Source organism: Neofelis nebulosa, chromosome 2 (assembly GCF_028018385.1).
Source record: "Neofelis nebulosa isolate mNeoNeb1 chromosome 2, mNeoNeb1.pri, whole genome shotgun sequence".
Classification (NCBI taxonomy): domain Eukaryota; kingdom Metazoa; phylum Chordata; class Mammalia; order Carnivora; family Felidae; genus Neofelis; species Neofelis nebulosa.
Window position 1 is genome coordinate 129,603,668 of NC_080783.1, and position 19,513 is coordinate 129,623,180.

The 19,513-nt window shown below is 39.7% G+C and overlaps 1 protein-coding gene and 1 long non-coding RNA gene across 2 annotated transcripts in view; one reads left to right on the forward strand and one right to left on the reverse strand.

The window, feature by feature from the left end:
- The first annotated feature begins 5,138 nt into the window (after positions 1-5,138).
- On the forward strand, positions 5,139-19,276 carry LOC131504270 (mitochondrial adenyl nucleotide antiporter SLC25A24-like). Its single transcript, XM_058716345.1, has 2 exons — positions 5,139-5,428; positions 19,030-19,276. Exons 1-2 carry the CDS (start codon positions 5,249-5,251, stop codon positions 19,195-19,197), a joined length of 348 nt encoding a protein of 115 aa, XP_058572328.1. The 5' UTR covers positions 5,139-5,248; the 3' UTR covers positions 19,198-19,276.
- The window catches only part of LOC131504271 (uncharacterized), a 36,254-nt gene continuing 23,973 nt past the window's right edge, over positions 7,233-19,513 (reverse strand). Inside the window, exons 2-3 of the long non-coding RNA XR_009257893.1 lie at positions 7,607-7,718; positions 7,233-7,441 (exon numbers count right to left, since the gene is read on the reverse strand). This is a non-coding gene — a long non-coding RNA (uncharacterized LOC131504271). The remainder of the gene's footprint in view (positions 7,442-7,606; positions 7,719-19,513) is intronic.

The window sequence follows — 19,513 nt, forward strand, 5'->3', positions numbered from 1 at the left end:
TGTAGTCAGCCAGTGCAGTGAGATCCATTAGGAAATTCTTAGAGTGGTAAGCCTGAACTAGACTGGTGGCAGTGGAGGAGAAGAGAAGCAGACAGATCATGATATATTTTAGAGATAGAACTGAAAGAATGTTATGAAGGATTGGATAAGGGATATGAGGGAGAGGGAGAAGTGAAGTTGCAGAGAATGTGGAGAGTTGGATTTACTCAAGGTTATGGTTTTGCAGAATGAATAAGGCAAAGAAAGCAGGAGCAAATGTGTAAAGGAGTATGGAAGGTAGTGATTAAGATGATGGATTATGGAATCTAAGTGGAAGGAAAGAGAAAAATGAGGGCACAATGAAATAAGAACAGTGACAATGCAGAAACATTATTAGATTAAAGGTCCTGGTAAGATCTCTGCTCACATTATTTGCCTGTTTCTTAGGTCAATTGTCTTTCTCTTATTGATTTAGGATTCCTAATATATTCTGAATACTATTTTATGGAAGCCTTAATGTTGGATTTTCTATCTGTGACTCTTTTTCACCTTTTAAATGATGTATCTTCATGCACAGATATTTTCAATGTTATCAAACTTGTATTCTATGGTTTATGCTTTCTAATGTCTTATTTTGGAATTCCTATGCACTGAGATCACAAAGGTATTCTCTTACATTTTATTCATAATATTTTAAGGTTTCACATTTTACTTTTAGGTCTTTACTTCACTTGGAATTTATCTTTATGCATGGTATGAGGTACTCCAATCTGGTTTCTGTTCCACCAATTCACCAAAATTCCTATGCATTTCTTGCCAAATGCAAAAGACCCTGTTCGGCCCTAGGTTTTAATTTGACTCAGCATTTGACACTTTTAGTAGCACTGGGCTCTCTTTTTCTAAAAATAGCCTCTTCTCATGCTTTCTTTAATAATCATTTTCCTGTTTCCTCCTACTTCTGTGAGGGCTCTTTCTCAGTCTCCTTTTTTTTTTTTTTTAATGTTTACTTATATTTTTGAGAAAGAGAGAGAGCGTGTGAGTAGGGGAGGGGCAGAGAGAGGGACAGAGGATCCAAAATGGGCTCTGAGCCACCCAGATGCCCTTCTCAGTTCTCCTTTAATAAAAATGACATTAACAATAATTACCATTTATGAAATGCTTTCTATGTGCCAGGGCTTGTGTTAAGTATTTTTTTCTACTTAATGCTCACAACAGAATGTTGAGACAGAATTGGTACTGATAAGGAAGCTGAGGTTCAGAGAAAATATGTAATGTGCCCAAGATTATTTGGTTGCAGGCAGTTTGCATTTGATGGCTCTGTTGCCTGCATCTGAGATGTACATTGTAGGGTTTTTCAGAACTTGGTCTAGGGCCCTCTTCCTACTCTATACTTTTTAAGTGATATTCTTCTCTCCTACAGTGTTAAAAGCTATCTGTATGCCAATAAGTTACAAATTTATATTTCCATCTTGGACCTCTTTCCTGAGATAGGCATGCAATTTTGCCACTTGTATGACTCACTGGCATCTTAAACTTAATACATCTAAATTTGAACTCTTGATCTTAATCCCAATTGATCTCCTGCACCTCAGAGATTGACATGTTCATCTATATGGTGTCTCATTCTAGAAACCTAAAAGTTATTTTTGATACTGCCTTAGTCCCTTCATGCTGCTCTAACAGAATACCATAGACTGGGTGGCTTATAAACCACAGAAATTTATTTTTCTCAGTTCTAAAGGCTGGAAGTCCATGAAAAAGGCACCAACAGATTCAGTGTCTGGTGAGGGTCTGCTTCCTCGTTCATAGAAGCCTTCTTGCTGTGCCCTCACATGGTGGAAGGGGCAAGAGAACTCTTTGGGGTGTCTTTTATCACAGCTCTTAATCTCAGTCGGGAGGCATTCCCTTCATGACCTAATCACCTCCCCAAAGCTTCACCTTCTAATACCTTCACCTTGGGGGTTAGGATTTCAACATAGGTAATTTTGGGAGGACAAAAACATTTAGTCTATAGCAGGTATCATTTTCTTCCTCATATCTTTCATCTAATCCTTCATAAAATTCTTTCAATTCTATCTCTAAAATATATCATGATCTGTCTGATTCTCTTCCCCTCCACTGCCACCAGTCTAGTTCAAGCTGACTACTCTGAGAATCTCCTAACCGATCTCACTGCACTGGCTCCTGCCTTTTCCTCCCATTCTCCACACAATAGCTAGCAGGATCTTTACACTGTGCATTAAGCCATGTTATTCTGCTGCTAAAAATGCATAAATGCCTCCTGGTGTAGGCTGTGATATTTTTCACCAAAGGAGGTGAAGGAGGAATTGAAGTCAGGAGAGCATGTCACTTGTTTTGGCCAATAAAATATAAAAAGAAATGAAACATGTCACCTACAGGCAGAGTTTTTAAGATCCACAGCCTGCTTTTCCATGCTCTTTTTTTCCCTTTGCCATGGCTACCAATGATGTTCCAGGAAGTGGCTGCCTCAGTCCCAGGGTAGGGACAATGACATCCCAGGAGCAGAACCTATTGCTGACCTATAATGGGTATATGTACAAATGAGATATTCACCCTGTAGGTCACCGAGATTCTGGAGTTGTTTGTTATCACAGCATAACCTGGTTTGTCCTGGCTGATATAACTCTATATTGTTCTTGGGATAAAAGCCAGGATCTTCAATTGAGCCTGTGTTTTTAATCTCACTTTGGGCCATTCTTTCTGTTGTTCATTATTGTCCAGTGACAGTGACCTTCTTTTAGTTCTTTGAACTTTCCAAGGTCTTTTCTTCTCAGGAATGTTAAAGATACAAAAAATGCTATTTTCCTTACTCTTCACAGGCCAACCCCTACTTATCTTTCAAGCCTTAGCTTAAATATCACCTAAACTTCAGGAAGCCTTCCTTCATTACCCAATATATTATGGCCCCTGTTACATCTTCCTAGAATAATTACAAACTGAGGTGAGCGTAATGAAGGAAAATTGGATTCATCTCAGTTTGTAATTATTTTGTGAGTTATGATTTTCTATGAGCTATGCTTTCAGCTGTGACAGAATACCCAGAAGAAAGTGGCTTAAATAACAGAGGTTGAATTTGTTGCCTGTCCAAACAGGTCCAGTGGAAACTGGTTTCCAGAGTTGGTTCACTGGCTCAGTGATGCAGTCAAGAACTTGGGCCCTTTCCATCCTTCTGCTCTGCCATCCTTAGGTTTTGACTTTCACCTTGTCTTGTTGACCCAACATCAGTAGAGATTATAAGGAAACAATCAGCAGTATCCATTCACACAGAGAGGACTTATAAGCATGGATCCAAAATAATACTAATGAGTTAAAGTCTCCCTAAATTTCAGCTCATACTAAAATTCAGATATGTGCATAAAATGAACTTTGCCTAACCTGGTTTTGCCGGTCTTTATCCTGAGTCCCACCTGCTGAATAATAATAATAATAATAATAATAATAATAATAATAATAAAATTAAGCAAATATCTAATTTGTTTTAATGCTTAGTTTGTCTGGTAACTGATTAAACCCTTTTATATAGCATTTACTTTCTTTTAGATAAAATGTGTTTGTTCACTAATTTTCTCCCTAAGAGAGAATCTGGATGTCTGAAATCATAATGTGGTTTACTTGTGACTTCTGTGACATTGGGGCTAAGGGTCAAACTTCCTGTGCAGCTCCTTAGAGCATGCTGGTTGGTATTAGCTGGCCCTTCATCTATGTATTCAGTGCTGGTCTCTATTGCTCCACTGCTGTGGCTGGTCTGTTCTCTTGACTTGAGCAGTGCTTCTGATGGCTCTCATTGGCAGGTGCTGATTGCAGACTCCTGAATTTCTTTCTTTTTTTCTTTTTAAAGTTTATTTATTTATTTTGAGAGAGAGAGTAAGTGGGGGAGAGTCAGAGAGAGGGGAAAAGAGAGAGAATCTCAAGTAGTCTCTGCACTGTTAACACAGAGCCCAATGTGGGGCTCTAAACTCATGCATGAACTGTGAGATCATGACCTGAGCCCAAATCAACAGTCAGATGTTTAGCCAACTGAGACACCTGAGCACCCCCAGACTCCTGAATTTCTTATCAAATTGACCACTGACCAGGTGATCACTCCCATTACACAAGAACAATGGGCTCCAAATTTGTTTATCCACCCATGACTTGTGTACATTTATTTAAATATTACATATGTGAAGTTGTCAGTTCATGCTAAATATTAGAAAGCCTATTTTCCTCTTTAACTTTTATAAATATAAAAAGAAGTCTTAACATTTACTCCCTTGGTTACTAAGATTTGGATTTCAACTAGCCTATGGGAATGACAGATGAAGTCTTGGTCTAATGAAAGGGAGAGAGAATTGGCCCAGGATGGCCCCATGGAGGCTGATCTATGTCAACCTTGGCTCTGAGCACAAAACTGAAAAACAAACAAACAAAAAACCAAAAACACCACCAACAAAAAAAACCTCCTCTGAAAACTCATAACCATGGGACTACCCTCACTCAGTTTGGAGTTTGAATTGAGAATATGCTGTCTGGGGGGACACCTGGGTGGCTCAGTACGTTAAGCAACCCACTTCAGTTCAGGTTATGATCTCATGGTTCCTGGGTTAGAGACCCACATTGGGCCCCCTGCTGTCAGCGCAGAGCCCCCTTTCCATCCTCTCTCTCTCTCTCTCTCTGCCCCTCCCCTGCTCGGGCTCTCTCTTGGTCTCTCTCAAAAACAAATAAAACAGGGGCGCCTGGGTGGCGCAGTCGGTTAAGCGTCCGACTTCAGCCAGGTCACGATCTCGCGGTCTGTGAGTTCGAGCCCCGCGTCAGGCTCTGGGCTGATGGCTCGGAGCCTGGAGCCTGTTTCCGATTCTGTGTCTCCCTCTCTCTCTGCCCCTCCCCCGTTCATGCTCTGTCTCTCTCTGTCCCAAAAATAAATAAAAAACGTTGGGAAAAAAAAAAAAAACAAATAAAACATAAAACAAAAATACTGTCTGGGAATCCCTGGCCAAACATTAATCTAGGGGGGGAAAAGGGGGGGCGGTCCTAAGCTGCTTTCCCCCAGCCAAGACTGGCAAAATCAAATCCAGAGCCAGGGCTGTTGCCGGACAGGCGGGAACCGTCCTGGCCCACTTGCTCCAAACCCAGAGACTTGGGAGCCCACGCGTTCCAGGGTCCGTTGCTGCGCGCTGCCTCTGAGGCTCCCTGACGCCGGTACCGGCGGCAGCTCAGCCTGAGGGTGGGGCTTTCCCACTTTTCAGGGTACCCTTAGCGCTGTGTCAGCATGCTGCGCCTAGTACGGGGCTTCCTGTTGCCCACCGTGGCTGGCCAGGAGGAGGAACCCGACCGCCTTTTTGAAGAGCTCTTCCACAAACTGAACCATCACGGGGACGGGATGGTGGACATCACAGAACTGCAAAAAGAACTGGAAGCTATGGGCATCCCTGTGGGCCAGGACGAGGAGGTGGGCCGTGATGCGTTCAGGCCACATATTGTACAGGGCTGCAGGTCCTCTGGAGCCATTAGGAGGTGTCGGTGGCGCTGGGACTGGGGGTGGGGACAGAGAAGACCCCCTCACCCCTTCCCGAACTCCTCTCTGGGCTCAGAAATTCTTTCCGTGTGAGCTGCTTCGCTTGAAACTGCCCAGCTGTTGGAACACTTGTCACAAGTTTTTCCTAATAATGACCTGCCATGGTAAAACATATTGAAGACTTTACCATCTTGCCTAAGTGGGGGCCAAGCCATCAAAACTCTTAAAAGGCCTGCTTGCATCATTGCAACCTTAACCAAAAACGCTCATTGAGCCAAATGCCGATGGCGTGTGTTCAAATTTGGTTAGCTTTTGGGAACTCCAAGGATCTGCCTTGATGGCCTGTGATGGCTCATCCTACAAGGGCACCCCATAGGTTGGGCTATGCAGCCTGCAGGGCAGTTTGCTCCAGAATGCCCCTGCCTCAGGGCTGCATCATGCCCTTCTGGGACATTCCTGGGTGTGCACTGGCTCCTCTGCAGGCTGTAGCTGGAGATGTTCTGATACTAACACATGAATTACAACCATGTATTTTCAGTTTACTCTAGCACTACCAAAGAATCTATACCGAAGAATCTACAACAATATACCATTCACTAGAGTGTGGACTTATCATTAAGCTTAACAAATGACAGTATCCATACTGACTGCTGTGTTTTCAAAGAAGCCTCACTTCCACAGCTGTACATTTAACCAGTTGACCAACTAGAGTTAAAAAAAAAGCTGCTTTAATTTAAGCTTCTCTAAGACACAATGAGGCCCAGCAGCAGCATAAGAATATATGTGCACATGCATTTGAAAAGGGGAAGGGGACACCAGGTTTTGTAGAAATCTTTTTCTTGTGAGGAGGCTTAATTAAATTCAGTAAGAGGAAATGACAATATTTAATAAGTTTCCATCTGGTAGGCTTGAATTGAATAATGGATGTGAGGTCACACAACATGGAGTCCAGAAAAGCATACAATCAGGACGGTAACATTTATTCTTTTTTAAAATTTTTTTTTTTTTCAACGTTTTTTATTTTATTTTTGGGACAGAGAGAGACAGAGCATGAACGGGGGAGGGGCAGAGAGAGAGGGAGACACAGAATCGGAAACAGGCTCCAGGCTCCGAGCCGAGCCATCAGCCCAGAGCCTGACGCGGGGCTCGAACTCACGGACCGCGAGATCGTGACCTGGCTGAAGTCGGACGCTTAACCGACTGCGCCACCCAGGCGCCCCGGTAACATTTATTCTTAAGTCCATAATCCTTGGGGTTTATAAAATGCATGCCAGAGAAATGAGGGGATAACTACATACCCTTGATTATGCTATGTCACATTTTGTCATAGAAATTGATGATTTGTTCCCTGGGGCTTACCCAACCACAGATGATGGTTTTGATTGTATATAATATACCTATTGTATTGATTTCACTGCGTTCTCTGTGTCCAAGGCTTTTTGCTGCATTCACTTTGTATTATCCAGAAAAGAAACTCACGACATTATGCTTTTCTTCTAATACAGACCCAGAATCTTAATATTCTATTTCCCTTCTCAATGAAGATCTGGGTCCTCTGTTTTGTCAGACTGACCAGTGTCAGCTCTATCTTCATTCAATTTATCCCAGTGGTTCTCAACTAGAAGTGATTTTGCCCCTTTGATATCTGGCAATTTTTACTTTTCTGATGGTCATGACAGTGGGGTGTGTGTGTGTGTGTGTGTGTGTGTGTGTGTGTGTGTGTGATACTAGCATCTAGTGAATGAAGTCCAGGGATGTTGCTAAATATCCTATAATGCACAGGACAACAAAAGATGATCTGGTCCCGAATATCAATAGTGTCGAGTTTGAGAAACACTGACTTAACCCAACCACAGCCCCTGTCATTCCTTGCTCCCATCTTCCAGTAGCTGTACATGCCTTGTATGTCAACGAGTAAATAGAAGTTCCTTTGGGTTTCTGGCTCTCCTGTAAAATTACCTCAGCTGTAAAATGAGGATAATAATAGTACCTAGCGCATAGGGTTGTTATGATGATTAATGAGCAAACAAATGAAAAATGCTTAAACTTCTTTCCTGAGCTTAAAGCTGCTAGTAAGCCTCTATAAATCTGATACACAGACTATAATCTTACCTTTATTTACATTCCTGATCACTTCATTTCCATAGTCCCAAGGAATGAGGTATTTCTTCTTTTCAAAGTTGGTTCTTCCAGTACATTGTTGACTTCATGTCCTCTCCATCTCCTTTCAAATAGGAAAAGTACAGCTTCTGTAATTCCTTTTCTTTGTCCCATATTTTCAAACTCTTCCTCTCTAATAACAATGATCCTCCCATGGCCCTGCCCCCCGACCCAGACATTGTCCTATCATTCTCCTCTGTGTGTAGTCTGGGTCTTTGACAAAGCTATGTCTATGCTTTCTGCCTTCTCTTGTCTGTGGTGAGGTTTCTGCTTCCATTCTTTCCCTCTGTGAAAGGTCACTAAGGACTTCTGCATTATGCACCCATGGGATCTTTCTAGTTATTTGTTTGGCCTTTCTTCAGCGTGGAACACTGGTGATGGCTCCTATATTTCCTCCTTTGGCACTATGTCTCAGCTCTCAGGCTGTTGCTTTTCAGATCCCTTTATAGACTCTTTTTTGACTCAACCCTCAAATGTGGGTGAGCTTCAAGATTACTTTTCAAGGCTCCAACTATCATCCTAGTGTGGGTGACTCAGAAATGGATAGCTATCCCCAGCTTCTGAGTCTCTCCATTTCCCTCTATGATCATAGCTTTGCTTAAGTGTTCCACCACCAAATCATTCTATATTCCTTTTTCTTTATCCCAACATGCAGTTAATCACAGTGTCCTATGTAATTCCTTAGTATATCTCATAACAAGTTCTTTTCTTCTCCATACCTATTGTTCCTGGTAAGCCCAGGCTACCACCATCTCTCACCTAAGTTGCTATAACCAGTTTTATAATCAGTCTTCTTGCCCTTTCCTCTCACCATTTCTTCCTCCACATTGCCACCCTGTGACCCTTCTAAAAGGTACATCTGATTGTTTTGGGGCTTACAATGTCAGTGGGAAAGTCCAAGCCTCTTAGCATGGTAGGTAAGACGATTTCTTCCTTCCCTCCCTCCCTCCTTCCCTTCCTCCCTCCCTTCCTTCCTTCCTTCCTTTTTTAAAAAGTAGGTTCCATATCCAGTATGGGGCTTGAACTAATGACCCTGAGATTGAGAGTTGCATGGTCTACCGACTGAGCCAGCCAAGCACCCCTATAAGATGATTTCTTGGTACGTGTTGAGGTTCATGGGGCAGTTCTCCAGTTTTCCACCTTGCAGTTATTCAAAGATCTGGATTCCTTTTTTCTTGTGGCACACATATATATATATATATATATGCACACACACACATATATACACACATATATATACATATATACACACAGACTATAATCTTACATATATATATATATATATATATATATATATATATATATATATATATGAGGATTTTGTTAGCTAGGCCTAGAAGTGGTACACATTACTTTCACTCTTATTGTATTGGTGAAATCTTGCTCATATGACCATGTTTAACTTCAAGGGAGACTAAGAAATGTAATCTAGCTGTGTGCCCAAATCGGCAAGAAAGAATTCTGGTGGAATTCTAGTGGTCTCTGCTACATCCCTCGCACTTTTGTATCTTTGTTCACCTTTTGCTAGACATTTTTAAAATATTCAAGTGGAGTCACTTCTATGAAGATTTCTCTCATATCTTTATTCCCCACTGAACCTTGAACATTCTTTTTCTTTTGATATATTTTATGATGTAATTAATATTTCTGTTCTTTAATAAAACATTTATTGTAATAAGAATTTTAGGGGGTACCTGGGTGACTCAGTCGGTTAAGCGACTGACTTCGGCTCAGGTCATGATCTCGCAGTTTGTGAGTTCGAGCTCCGCATCAGGCTCTGAGCAGTCAGCACAGATCTGAAGCCTACTTCAGATTCTGTGTCTCCCCCTCTCTCTACCCCTCCCCTTCTCATGCTCTGTCTCTCTGTCTCTCAATAATAAATAAATGTTAAAGAAAAAAATTAAAAAAAAAAAGAATTTTAGTGGTGCCTGGGTGGCTCAGTAGGTTAAGTGTATGACTTCAGCTCAGGTCATGATCTTGTGGTTTGTGGGTTCAAGCCCTGCATCAGGATCTATGCTGACAGCTCGGATTCTGTGTCTCCCCATCTCTCTGCCCCTCCCCTATTCACATTCTGTATCTTTCTCTCTCAAAAATAAACATAAAAAAAGAATTTTATAAAATATGTAGACATATTTCCTAAGAGTTTTAGTTTTTTTTTTTTTAAATGTTTATTCATTTTTGAGAGAGAGAAAGCATGATTGGGAGAAGGACAGAGAGAGAAGGGGGGAGAGAGGTTCCAAAGCAGGCTCTGCTCTGACAGTAGTGAGCCCTATGTGGGGCTCGAACTCACAAACCGTGAAATCATCACCTGAGCTAAAGTTGGATGCTCAGTTGACTGAGTCACTCAGGTGCCCCGACATAAAATTAATTTAATTTTATTTTTATTTTTATTTTTTAACTTTATTTTTTTAAATTTACATCCAAATTAGTTAGTATATAGCGAAGCAATGATTTCAGTAGGTTCCTTAATGCCCCTTACCCATTTAGCCCATCCCCCCCCACACCCCCTCCAGCAACCCTCAGTTTGTTCTCCATATTTATGAGTCTCTTTTGTCCCCCTCCCTGTTTTTATATTATTTTTGTTTCCCTTCCTTTATGTTCATCTGTTTTGTCTCTTAAAGTCCTCATATGAGTGAAGTCATATGATTTTTGTCTTTCTCTGACTCACTAATTTCACTTAGCATAATACCCTCTGGTTTCATCCACGCAGTTGCAAATGGCAAGATTTCCTTCTTTTTGATTGCTGAGCAATATTCCATTGTATATACATACCACAGCTTCTTTATCCATTCGTCCATTGATGGACATTGGGGCTTTTTCCATACTTTGGTTATTGTTGATAGTGCTGCTATAAACATGGGGGTGCATGTGTCCCTTTGAAACAGCACACCTGTATTCCTTGGGTAAATGCCTAGTAGTGCAATGGCTGGGTCATAGGGTAGTTCTATTTTTAGTTTTTTGGGAAACCTCCATACTGTTTTCCAGAGTGGCTGCACCAGCTTGCATTCCCACCAACAATGCAAAAGAGATCCTCTCTGCATCCTCCCCAACATCTGTTGTTGCCTGAGTTGTTAATGTTTGCCATTCTGACAGGTGTAAGGTGGTATCTCCATGTGGTTTTGATTTGTATTTCCCTGATAATGAGTGATGTTAAGCATTTTTTCACGTGTTGGTTGGCCATCTGGATGTCTTCTTTGGAAAAGTGTGTATTCATGTCTTTTGCCCATTTCTTCACTGGATTATTTGTTTTTTTGGGTGTTGAGTTTGATAAGTTCTTTGTAGATTTTGGATACTAACCCTTTATCTGATATGTCATTTGCAAATATCTTCTCCCATTCTGTCAGTGCCTTTTAGTTTTGCTGATTGTTTCCTTCACTGTGCAGAAGGTTTTTATTTTGATGAGGTCCCAGTAGTTTGTTTTTGCTTTTGTTTCCCTTGCCTCCAGAAATGTGTTGAGTAAGAAATTGCTGCGGGCAAGGTCAAAGAGGTTTTTGATGACTTCCTGTCTTACATTGAGGTCTTTCATCCATTTTGAGTTTATTTTTGTGTATGGTGTAAGAAAGTGGTCCAGGTTCATTCTTCTGCATGTCGCTGTCCAGTTTTCCCAGCCCCATTTGCTGAAGAGACTGTCTTTATTCCATTGGATATTCTTTCCTGCTTTGTCAAAGATTAGTTGCCCATACATTTGTGGGTCCATTTCTGGGTTCTCTATCTTATTCCATTGATCTGAGTGTCTGTTCTTGTGCCAGTACCATACTGTCTTGATGATTATAGCTTTGTAGTATAGCTTGAAGTCTATAGTTGTTTTTTTTAATATACAACATTGTATTAGTTACAAGTGTATAATATAGTGCTTTGACAATTCTATAATTACCCAGTGCTCATCAAGATAACTCTTAATTCCCTTCAGCTATTTCACCCATTCCCCACCCACCTCCCCTTTGTTCTCTATAATTAAGAGTCTGTTTTTTTAATTTGTCTCCTTTTTTTGTTTGTTTCCTAAATTTTACATATGAGTGAAATCCTATAGTACTTGTCTTTCTCCAACTGACTTATTTCACTTAGCATAATACTCCCTGGATCCATCCATGTTGTTGCAAATGGCAAGATTTCATTCTTTTTTATGGCCAAGTAATATTTAGATAGATAGATAGATAGATAGATAGATAGATAGATAGATTAGTATACCACTTCTTCTTTATTCATCTATCGATGGAAACTTGGGTTGCTTCTATAATTGGGCTATTGACCCTTGAACATTTTCTATCATAGTGGCTTTGGTGTCTTCCCTGTTAGCCTATAAACTTTGTGAGGGCAGAGGCTATTTTATTAACTGCTAAATGAATATTTAGCAACATTCTGTGAGGATTCAAAGATAATTTTTTTTTCAGGAAGACAGTTTAGTGATTTATCACTTACATTTAACACCCAGTGCTCATCCTATCCAGTGTCCTTCTTAATGCTCCTCACCCCTTCAGCCCTTTGAAACTCCACCCAACACCCTGCCAGCAACCTTCAGTTTGTTCTCTGTATTTAAGAGTCTGTTATGATTTATCTCCCTCTCTGTTTTTATATTATTTTTGCTTCCCTTCCCTTATATTCAACTGTTTTGTATCTTAAATTCCATATATGAGTGAAATCATATGATATTTGTCTTTCTCTGACTTAGTTCACGTAGCATAATGCACTCTAGTTCTATGCATGTTGTTGCAAAGGGCAAGATTTCATTCCTTTTTATTGCCGAGTAATATTCCATTGAGTGTGTGTGTGTGTGTGTGTGTGTGTGTGTGTGTGTATACACCACATCATCTTTATCCATTCATCGTCGATGGACATTTGGACATTTGGGCTCTTTCCATACTTTGGCTATTGTTAATAGTGCTGCTATAAACATTGGGGTGCATGTGCCCCTTTGAATCAGCATTTTTATATACTTTGGATAAATACCTAGTAGTGCAATTGCTGAGCCATAGGGTAATTCTATTTTTAATTTTTTGAGGATACTCCATCCTGTTTTCCAGAGTGGCTGCACCAGTTTGCATTTCCACCAGCAGTGCAAAAGGTTCCCCTTTCTACACATCCTTGCCAACATCTGTTGTTGCCTGAGTTGTTAATTTCAGCCATTTTGACAGGTGTGAGTTGGCATCTCATTGTGGTTTTGACTTGTATTTTCTGATGATGAGTGATGTTAAGCATTTTTTCATGTGTCGGTTAGCCATCTGGATATCTTCTTTGGAAAAGTGTCTATTCATGTCTTTTGCCCATTTCTTCACTGGATTATTTGTTTTTTGGGTGTTGAGTTTGATAAGTTCTTTATAGATTTTGGATACTAACCCTTTATCAGATATGTCTTTCACAAATGTCTTCTCCCATTCTGTTGGTTGCCTTTTAGTTTTGCTGATTGTTTCTTTTGCTGTGCAGAAGCTTTTTATTTTGATGAGGTCCCAGTAGTTCATTTTTGCTTTTGTTTCCCTTGCCTCTGGAGACATGTTGAGTAAGAAGTTGCTGCAGCCAACGTGAAAGAGGTTTCTGTCTGTTTTGTCCTCTAGGACTTTGATGGCTTCCTGTCTTATGTTTAGGTCTTTCATCCATTTTGAGGTTGCTTTTGTGTATGGTATAATAAAGTGGTCCAGGTTCATTTTTCTGCATGTCGCTATCCAGTTTTCCAACACCATTTGCTGAAGAGACTGTCTTTATTCCATTGGATATTCTTTCCAGCTTTGTCAAAGATTAGTTGCCCATACGTTTGTGGGTCCATTTATGAGTTTTCTATTCTGTTCCATTGATCTGAGTGTCTGTTTTGGTGCCAGTACCATACTGTCTTGATGATTACAGCTTTGTAATACAGCTTGAAGTTTGGGATTGTGATGTCTCCAGCCTCAGTTTTCTTTTTCAGGATTGCTTTGGTTATTTGGGGGTCTTTTTTGGTTCCATACAAATTTTAGGATTGTTTGTTCTAGCTCTGTGAAGAATGGTTGTGTTATTTTGATAGGGATTGCATTGAATATGTAGATTGCTTCGGGAAGTATCGACATTTTAACAATATTTGTTCTTCCAATCCATTAGCATGGACTGTTTTTCCACTATTTTGTGTCTTCTTCAGTTTCTTTTGTAGGCTCTCTACACCTTTTAATGTATAGACTTTTCACCTCTTTGTATAGGTTTATTCCTAGGTATTTTATGGTTTTTTGTGCAATTGTGAATGGGATCGATTCCTTGATTTCTCCTTCTGCTGCTTCATTATCAGTGTATAGAAATGCAACCGATTTCTGCACATTGATTTTATATCCTGCAACTTTGCTGTATTCATCTATCAGTTCTAGCAGTTTTTTTGGTGGAGTCTTTTGGGTTTTCCATATAGAGTATCATGTCATCTGCGAAGAGTGAAAGTTTGACTTCTCCTTGCCAATTTGGATGCCTTTTATTTCTTTGTGTTGTCTGATTGCTGAGGCTAGGACTTCCAACACTATGCTGAATAACAGTGGTGAGAGTGGACATCCTTGTTGTGTTCCTGACCTTAGAGGGAAAGCTCTCAGTTTTTCCCCATTGAGGATGATATTAGCATTGGGTCTTTCGTATATGGCTTTTATGATCTTGAGGTATGATCCTTCTATCCCTACTTTCTTGAGTGTATTTTATCAAGAATGGATGCTGTATTTTGTCAAAAGCGTTTTCAGCATCTATTGGGAGGATCATGCGGGCCTTGTCCTTTCTTCTATTGATGTGAGGTATCACACTGATTGACTTGCAGATATTGAACCAGCCCTGTATCCCAGGAATACATCTCACTTGATCGTGATTAATGATTCTTTTAATGTATTTTTTTGATCAGGTTGGCTAGTGTGTTATTGAGAATTTTTGCATCCATGTTCATCAGGGAAATGGGTCTGTAGTTCTTTTAAGTGGGGTGTTTGTCTGGTTTTGTAATCAAGGTGATGGTGGCCTCATAGGATGAGTTTGGAAGTTTTCTTTCCCTTTGTATTTTTTGAAACAGCTTCAAAATAATAGGTGTTAAGTCTTCTTTAAATGTTTGGTAGAATTCCCCTGGAAAGCCAACTGGCCCTGGACTCTTGTTTGTTGGAAGATTTTTGATTACTGAGTCAATTTCTTTACTAGTTACAGGTTTGTTCATATTTTCTATTTTGTCCTGTTTCAGTTTTGGTAGTTTATATGTTTCTAGGGATTTGTCCATTTCTTCCAGATTGCCCAATTTGTTGGCATATAATTGCTCATAGCATTCTCTTATTACTGTTTGTATTTCTGCAGTGTTGATTGTAATCTCTCTTCTTTAAATTTTTTGATTTTATTTGAGTCCTTTCCTTTTTCTTTTTGATCAATCTGGCTAGGGGTTTATAATTCTTTCATAGAACCAGCTCCTGATTTCATTGATCTGTTCTACTGTTTTAATAGATTTTGAAATCATTGGTTTCTGCTCTAATTTTTATTATTTCCCTTCTGCTTGTCTTGGGCTTTATTTGCTGTTTTTTTCCAGCTCTTTGAAGTGTATGGTTAGGTTGTATATTTGAGACTTTTATTCCTTCTTTAGGAAGGCCTAGATTGCTGTATACTTCCCTTCTATGACTGCCTTTGCTGCATCACAGAAGTTTTTGGGTTGCTATGATCTTATTTTCATTGGTTTCCATGTACTTTGAAATTTCCTCTTTAATTTTTTTATTAACCCATTCATTCTTTAGTAGGATGTTCTTTAATCTCCAAGTATTCATGGTCTTTCCACATTTTTTCTTATGGTTGATTTTGAGTTTCATAGCATGTCCCAAAAATATGAATTTTTTTTTGTATTTGTTGATGGCTGATTTGTGACCCAGTATGTGATCTATTCTGAAGAATGTTCCATGTGCACTCGAGAAGAATGTGTATTCTGCTGCCTTAAGATGAAATGTTCTGAATATATCTGTTAAGTCCATTTGGTCCAGTGTGTCCTTCAAAGCCATTGTTTACTTGTTGCTTTTCTGCTTATACGATCTGTCCATTGCTGTAAGTGGGGGTGTTGAAGTTCTCTACTATTATGGTATTATTAGCAATGAGATTCTTTATGTGTGTGATTAGTTGATTTATATATTTGGGTTCTTCCATGTTGGTGGCATTAATATTTATAATTGTTAGATCTTCTTGTTGGATAGACCTCTTAATGATGATATAATGCCCTTATTCATCTCTTGTTACAGTCTTTAGTTTAAAATATAGTCTGTCTGATATAAGTATGGGTACACAGCTTTCTTTTGATGACCATTACCATGATAGATTGTTCTCCATCCCATTACTTTCAATCTACAGGTGTCTTTAGATCTAACATGAATCTCTTGTAAGTAGCATATAGATGGGTCTTGTTTCCCTATCCATTCTGATACCCTATGTCTTTTGATTGGAGCATTTAGTCCGTTGACATTTAGAGTGAGTACTGAAAGACGAATTTAGTGCCATCGTGTTGCCTGTAGATTGGTGTGTCTGATGGTGCTCTCTGGTCCTTCCCAGTCTTTGTTGCTTTTGGTCTTTTTTGTTTTGTTTTGACTTTTCTCCACTCAAAGAGTTCCCCTTAAAATTTCTTCCAGGGCTGGTTTAGTGGTCACGAATTTCTTTAATTTTTCTTTGTCTGGGAAATTCTTTATCTCTTCTTTTATTTTGAATCACTCCCTTGCTGGATAAAGAATTCTTGGCTGCATATTCTTCTGATTCAGCACTGAATGATTGAATATATCCTGCTACTCCTTTCTGGCCTGCTAAGTTTCTGTGGATAAGTCTGCCGCAAATCTGTTTTGTCTTCCCCTACAGGTTAAGGACTTTTTTCCCCTTTTCTGCTTTCATAATTCTTTCCTTGTCTGTTTATTTTGTGAAGGTGTCTATGATATGCCTTGGTGATAGTCGGTTTTTGTTTAATCTAATGGGAGTTCTCTGTGCTTCTTGGATTTTAGTATCTGTGTTCTTCCCCAGATTAGAAACATTTTCCACTATAATTTGCTCACATAAACCTTCTGCCTCTTTTTCTCTCTTCCTTCTCTGGGACTCCTATGATTCAGATGTTATTGCTTTTTAATAAGTCACTGAGTTCTCTAAGTATTGTATCATGCTTTTTTGCCTTTGTTCCCCCCCCCCTTTTTTTTTCCAGCTTCATTATTCTCCATAATCTTGTCTTCCAAATTGCTGATTCATTGCTCTTCTTCATCCATCCTTGCTGTCACAGCATTCATTTGAGATTGCATCTCAGTTATAGCATTTTTAATTTTGTCCTCACTAGATATTATTTCTCTTATCTCCACAGAAAGGGATTCTATGCTTTTCAACCTCAGTTAGTATTCTTATTATCATGGTTCTAAACTATAGTTCAGACATCTTATATCTGTGTTGATTAAGTCCATGGTTGTCATTACTTCCTTTTCTTTCTTTTGGGGTGAATTCCTTCATTTTGCATTTTGGAGGAAGAAAAAAATTGATAAAGTAAAAAATTAAAAATTAAAAACAAGATGAAAGATCAAATAAAGGAAGCTAGATCCTAGGTGTGTTTTGGTCTGCTTGTTGAAAGAAGCTTGATAGAATAGAGAAAAAAGGGAAAGAAAAAAAAGAAGGTAAAAAAACCTTTTTAATTAAAAAAATTATATAATAGAAAAGAATAAAATGAAATAGAGTAAAAAAAGTGTAAAAAATAAAAAAGTAAAAAAAATAAAATTTTCTTCTTCTGTATCAAAGAATGAGGAAGAAAAGAAAAAAAGAAAACAATTTAAGCAAAAACAGAAGCAAATAAAATGAATAAATAAATGAACAAGTGAACAGAATGAAACCTGAATGAAGTTACATCCAGTTTCCCCTAGAACTGAAACTATGAAGCCTTCTATAGTCCATATACAAAGCAGGTGGAGTGACTTGTGTTGGTTTTCTATGGGATGTGTTTGGAGGGTGCAGTTGGGTGGGACTTGGAGTAATGGCTCTGTTCTTCACTAGGTGGCACTGTTTAGTTTACTGGGGTGGACCAATAAGGAGGGGTCTGTGTGCCACATGGGGAGAAGTGGTTCCCCTGCTTGGAGTGCAGGTGTGTGCATATGCACACATGGTTGTGGTGAGAATGGCTTTACCTAGCTCCCTAGTCTGTGACACAGGAATTTTGTGCTCACACTGACCTGTCATCAGGCACTCCCCCTTTGTCTTCGTTCTCCATCTACTCCTCACCTCTACTCTATGTCCAAGCTGTTTGTCTACCAGGCAGCACCTCCCTCCAGAGTCTTATCTGAGATGGGGTTGGGTTTCAAAACCCCACATTTTATAGACCCTTGTGGCTAGGACCTGTGCCAACTTTCTGGGGAAGGGTTTCATTGAGCAATGGCTGGTGCTGGCTTCCCCCAGAAGATGTTTGTGGGATTGTGCAGTGGCAGAGGTTCATAGATTATAGCAAACGACAACACACAGCCAGTGCCAGATTTCACTGCACTCTAGTGTCTTTGTCTCAATACCAGCAAATGTGGCTGCTCTCCAGGGTCTGCTGGGACCTTTTCCTGTGGGGAGGCTGTATGGCCTCCACTAAATGCACTCCAAGCAGGGGAACTGCTTCTCCCTGTGTGGCATATGGACCCCTTAGACACTGCTGCCTGCTCCTGGAGATTTGTCCTACCTCCTCACCAGACCACCACCAGGCACTGGGCTCTGAAACCTCAGGCTCTGTATTCCACTGTTTATAGAATCCTGGTGGTATTGAAACCCTCTTCTTTCTTCCTATCAATGGTTTTGGGGAACAGATTTCTTGTTCAGTCCCCTGCGAGTGTTTTCACTCTTTCTTTCTTTCCAGCTACTTTTGGGAGAGTGGTTTTCTTGCACTCTCATGGTGCACTGCACTCTCCCCCTTTCCCTTTCTTTGTCCTCTCTCTGCAAAAACAGCTCCCTACCCTCTGTGGCTTTTCTCTCCCCCACTTCACCTCTCTGCACCACATACCTGACAAGTTTTGTGGCTCAAGTTATGCATATTGTTGTGTTAATCCTCAGATCAATTTCTAGGTGTTCAAAATGGTTCTGTGCTGATCTGGTTGCATTTTAGGGATGAGACAAGCTCAGGGTCTCCATGCTGCTCTTGGAAACTCCCAGAAGCTATATGTGATTCATTTCTTTTTCTTAAGCATTTACTGAGTAAATGAATACATATAGGACTGTTGAGTAGAAGAGTAGACTAGTCAGTTGCTAAACCACTTTAAATTTCCAATACCAAACGATTCTATGTTTTCAGTGTTAGAAATTTTATTCTAAAACTTATGTACCAATAATCTATGGTAGAATTCTAATTTACCTAAGATAAATGTACAAATGTTTAAGCACTACAATTTGTAATGTAACTTGTCTGAATCCATGTCTCTAATAACATTTCTTTTCTCTTACAGATATTAAAATCTGTTGATATTAACACATGCAATCTGCTGAACCTTGGCACATTTATGCAGTACCTTAAAGATAATGAGAAGACAATGAAGACGAACTTTAAGAGTTTGGATGCAAATAATGATAGTTTGTTCTTATACAGTGAGCAAACATGTGTAGCCAAGAATTAACTACAGTTTAGTAAAGGTTTATTCCTTGATATTTGGATTCTGTGAAAGGTTATTAAAAACTCATTTATTTAATTCATCATTTGTTTGACTGTTACTACTTCTAAGGAATATTTTTAAATGATATAATTTTTATTTGCATACTATCTTTCAAAAATAACAACCACCGGGGCGCCTGGGTGGCTCAGTCGGTTGGGCGGCCGACTTCGGCTCAGGTCATGATCTTGCGGTCCGTGAGTTCTAGCCCCACATTGGGCTCTGTGCTGACAGCTCAGAGCCTGGATCCTGCTTCATATTCTGTGTCTCCCTCTCTCTGACC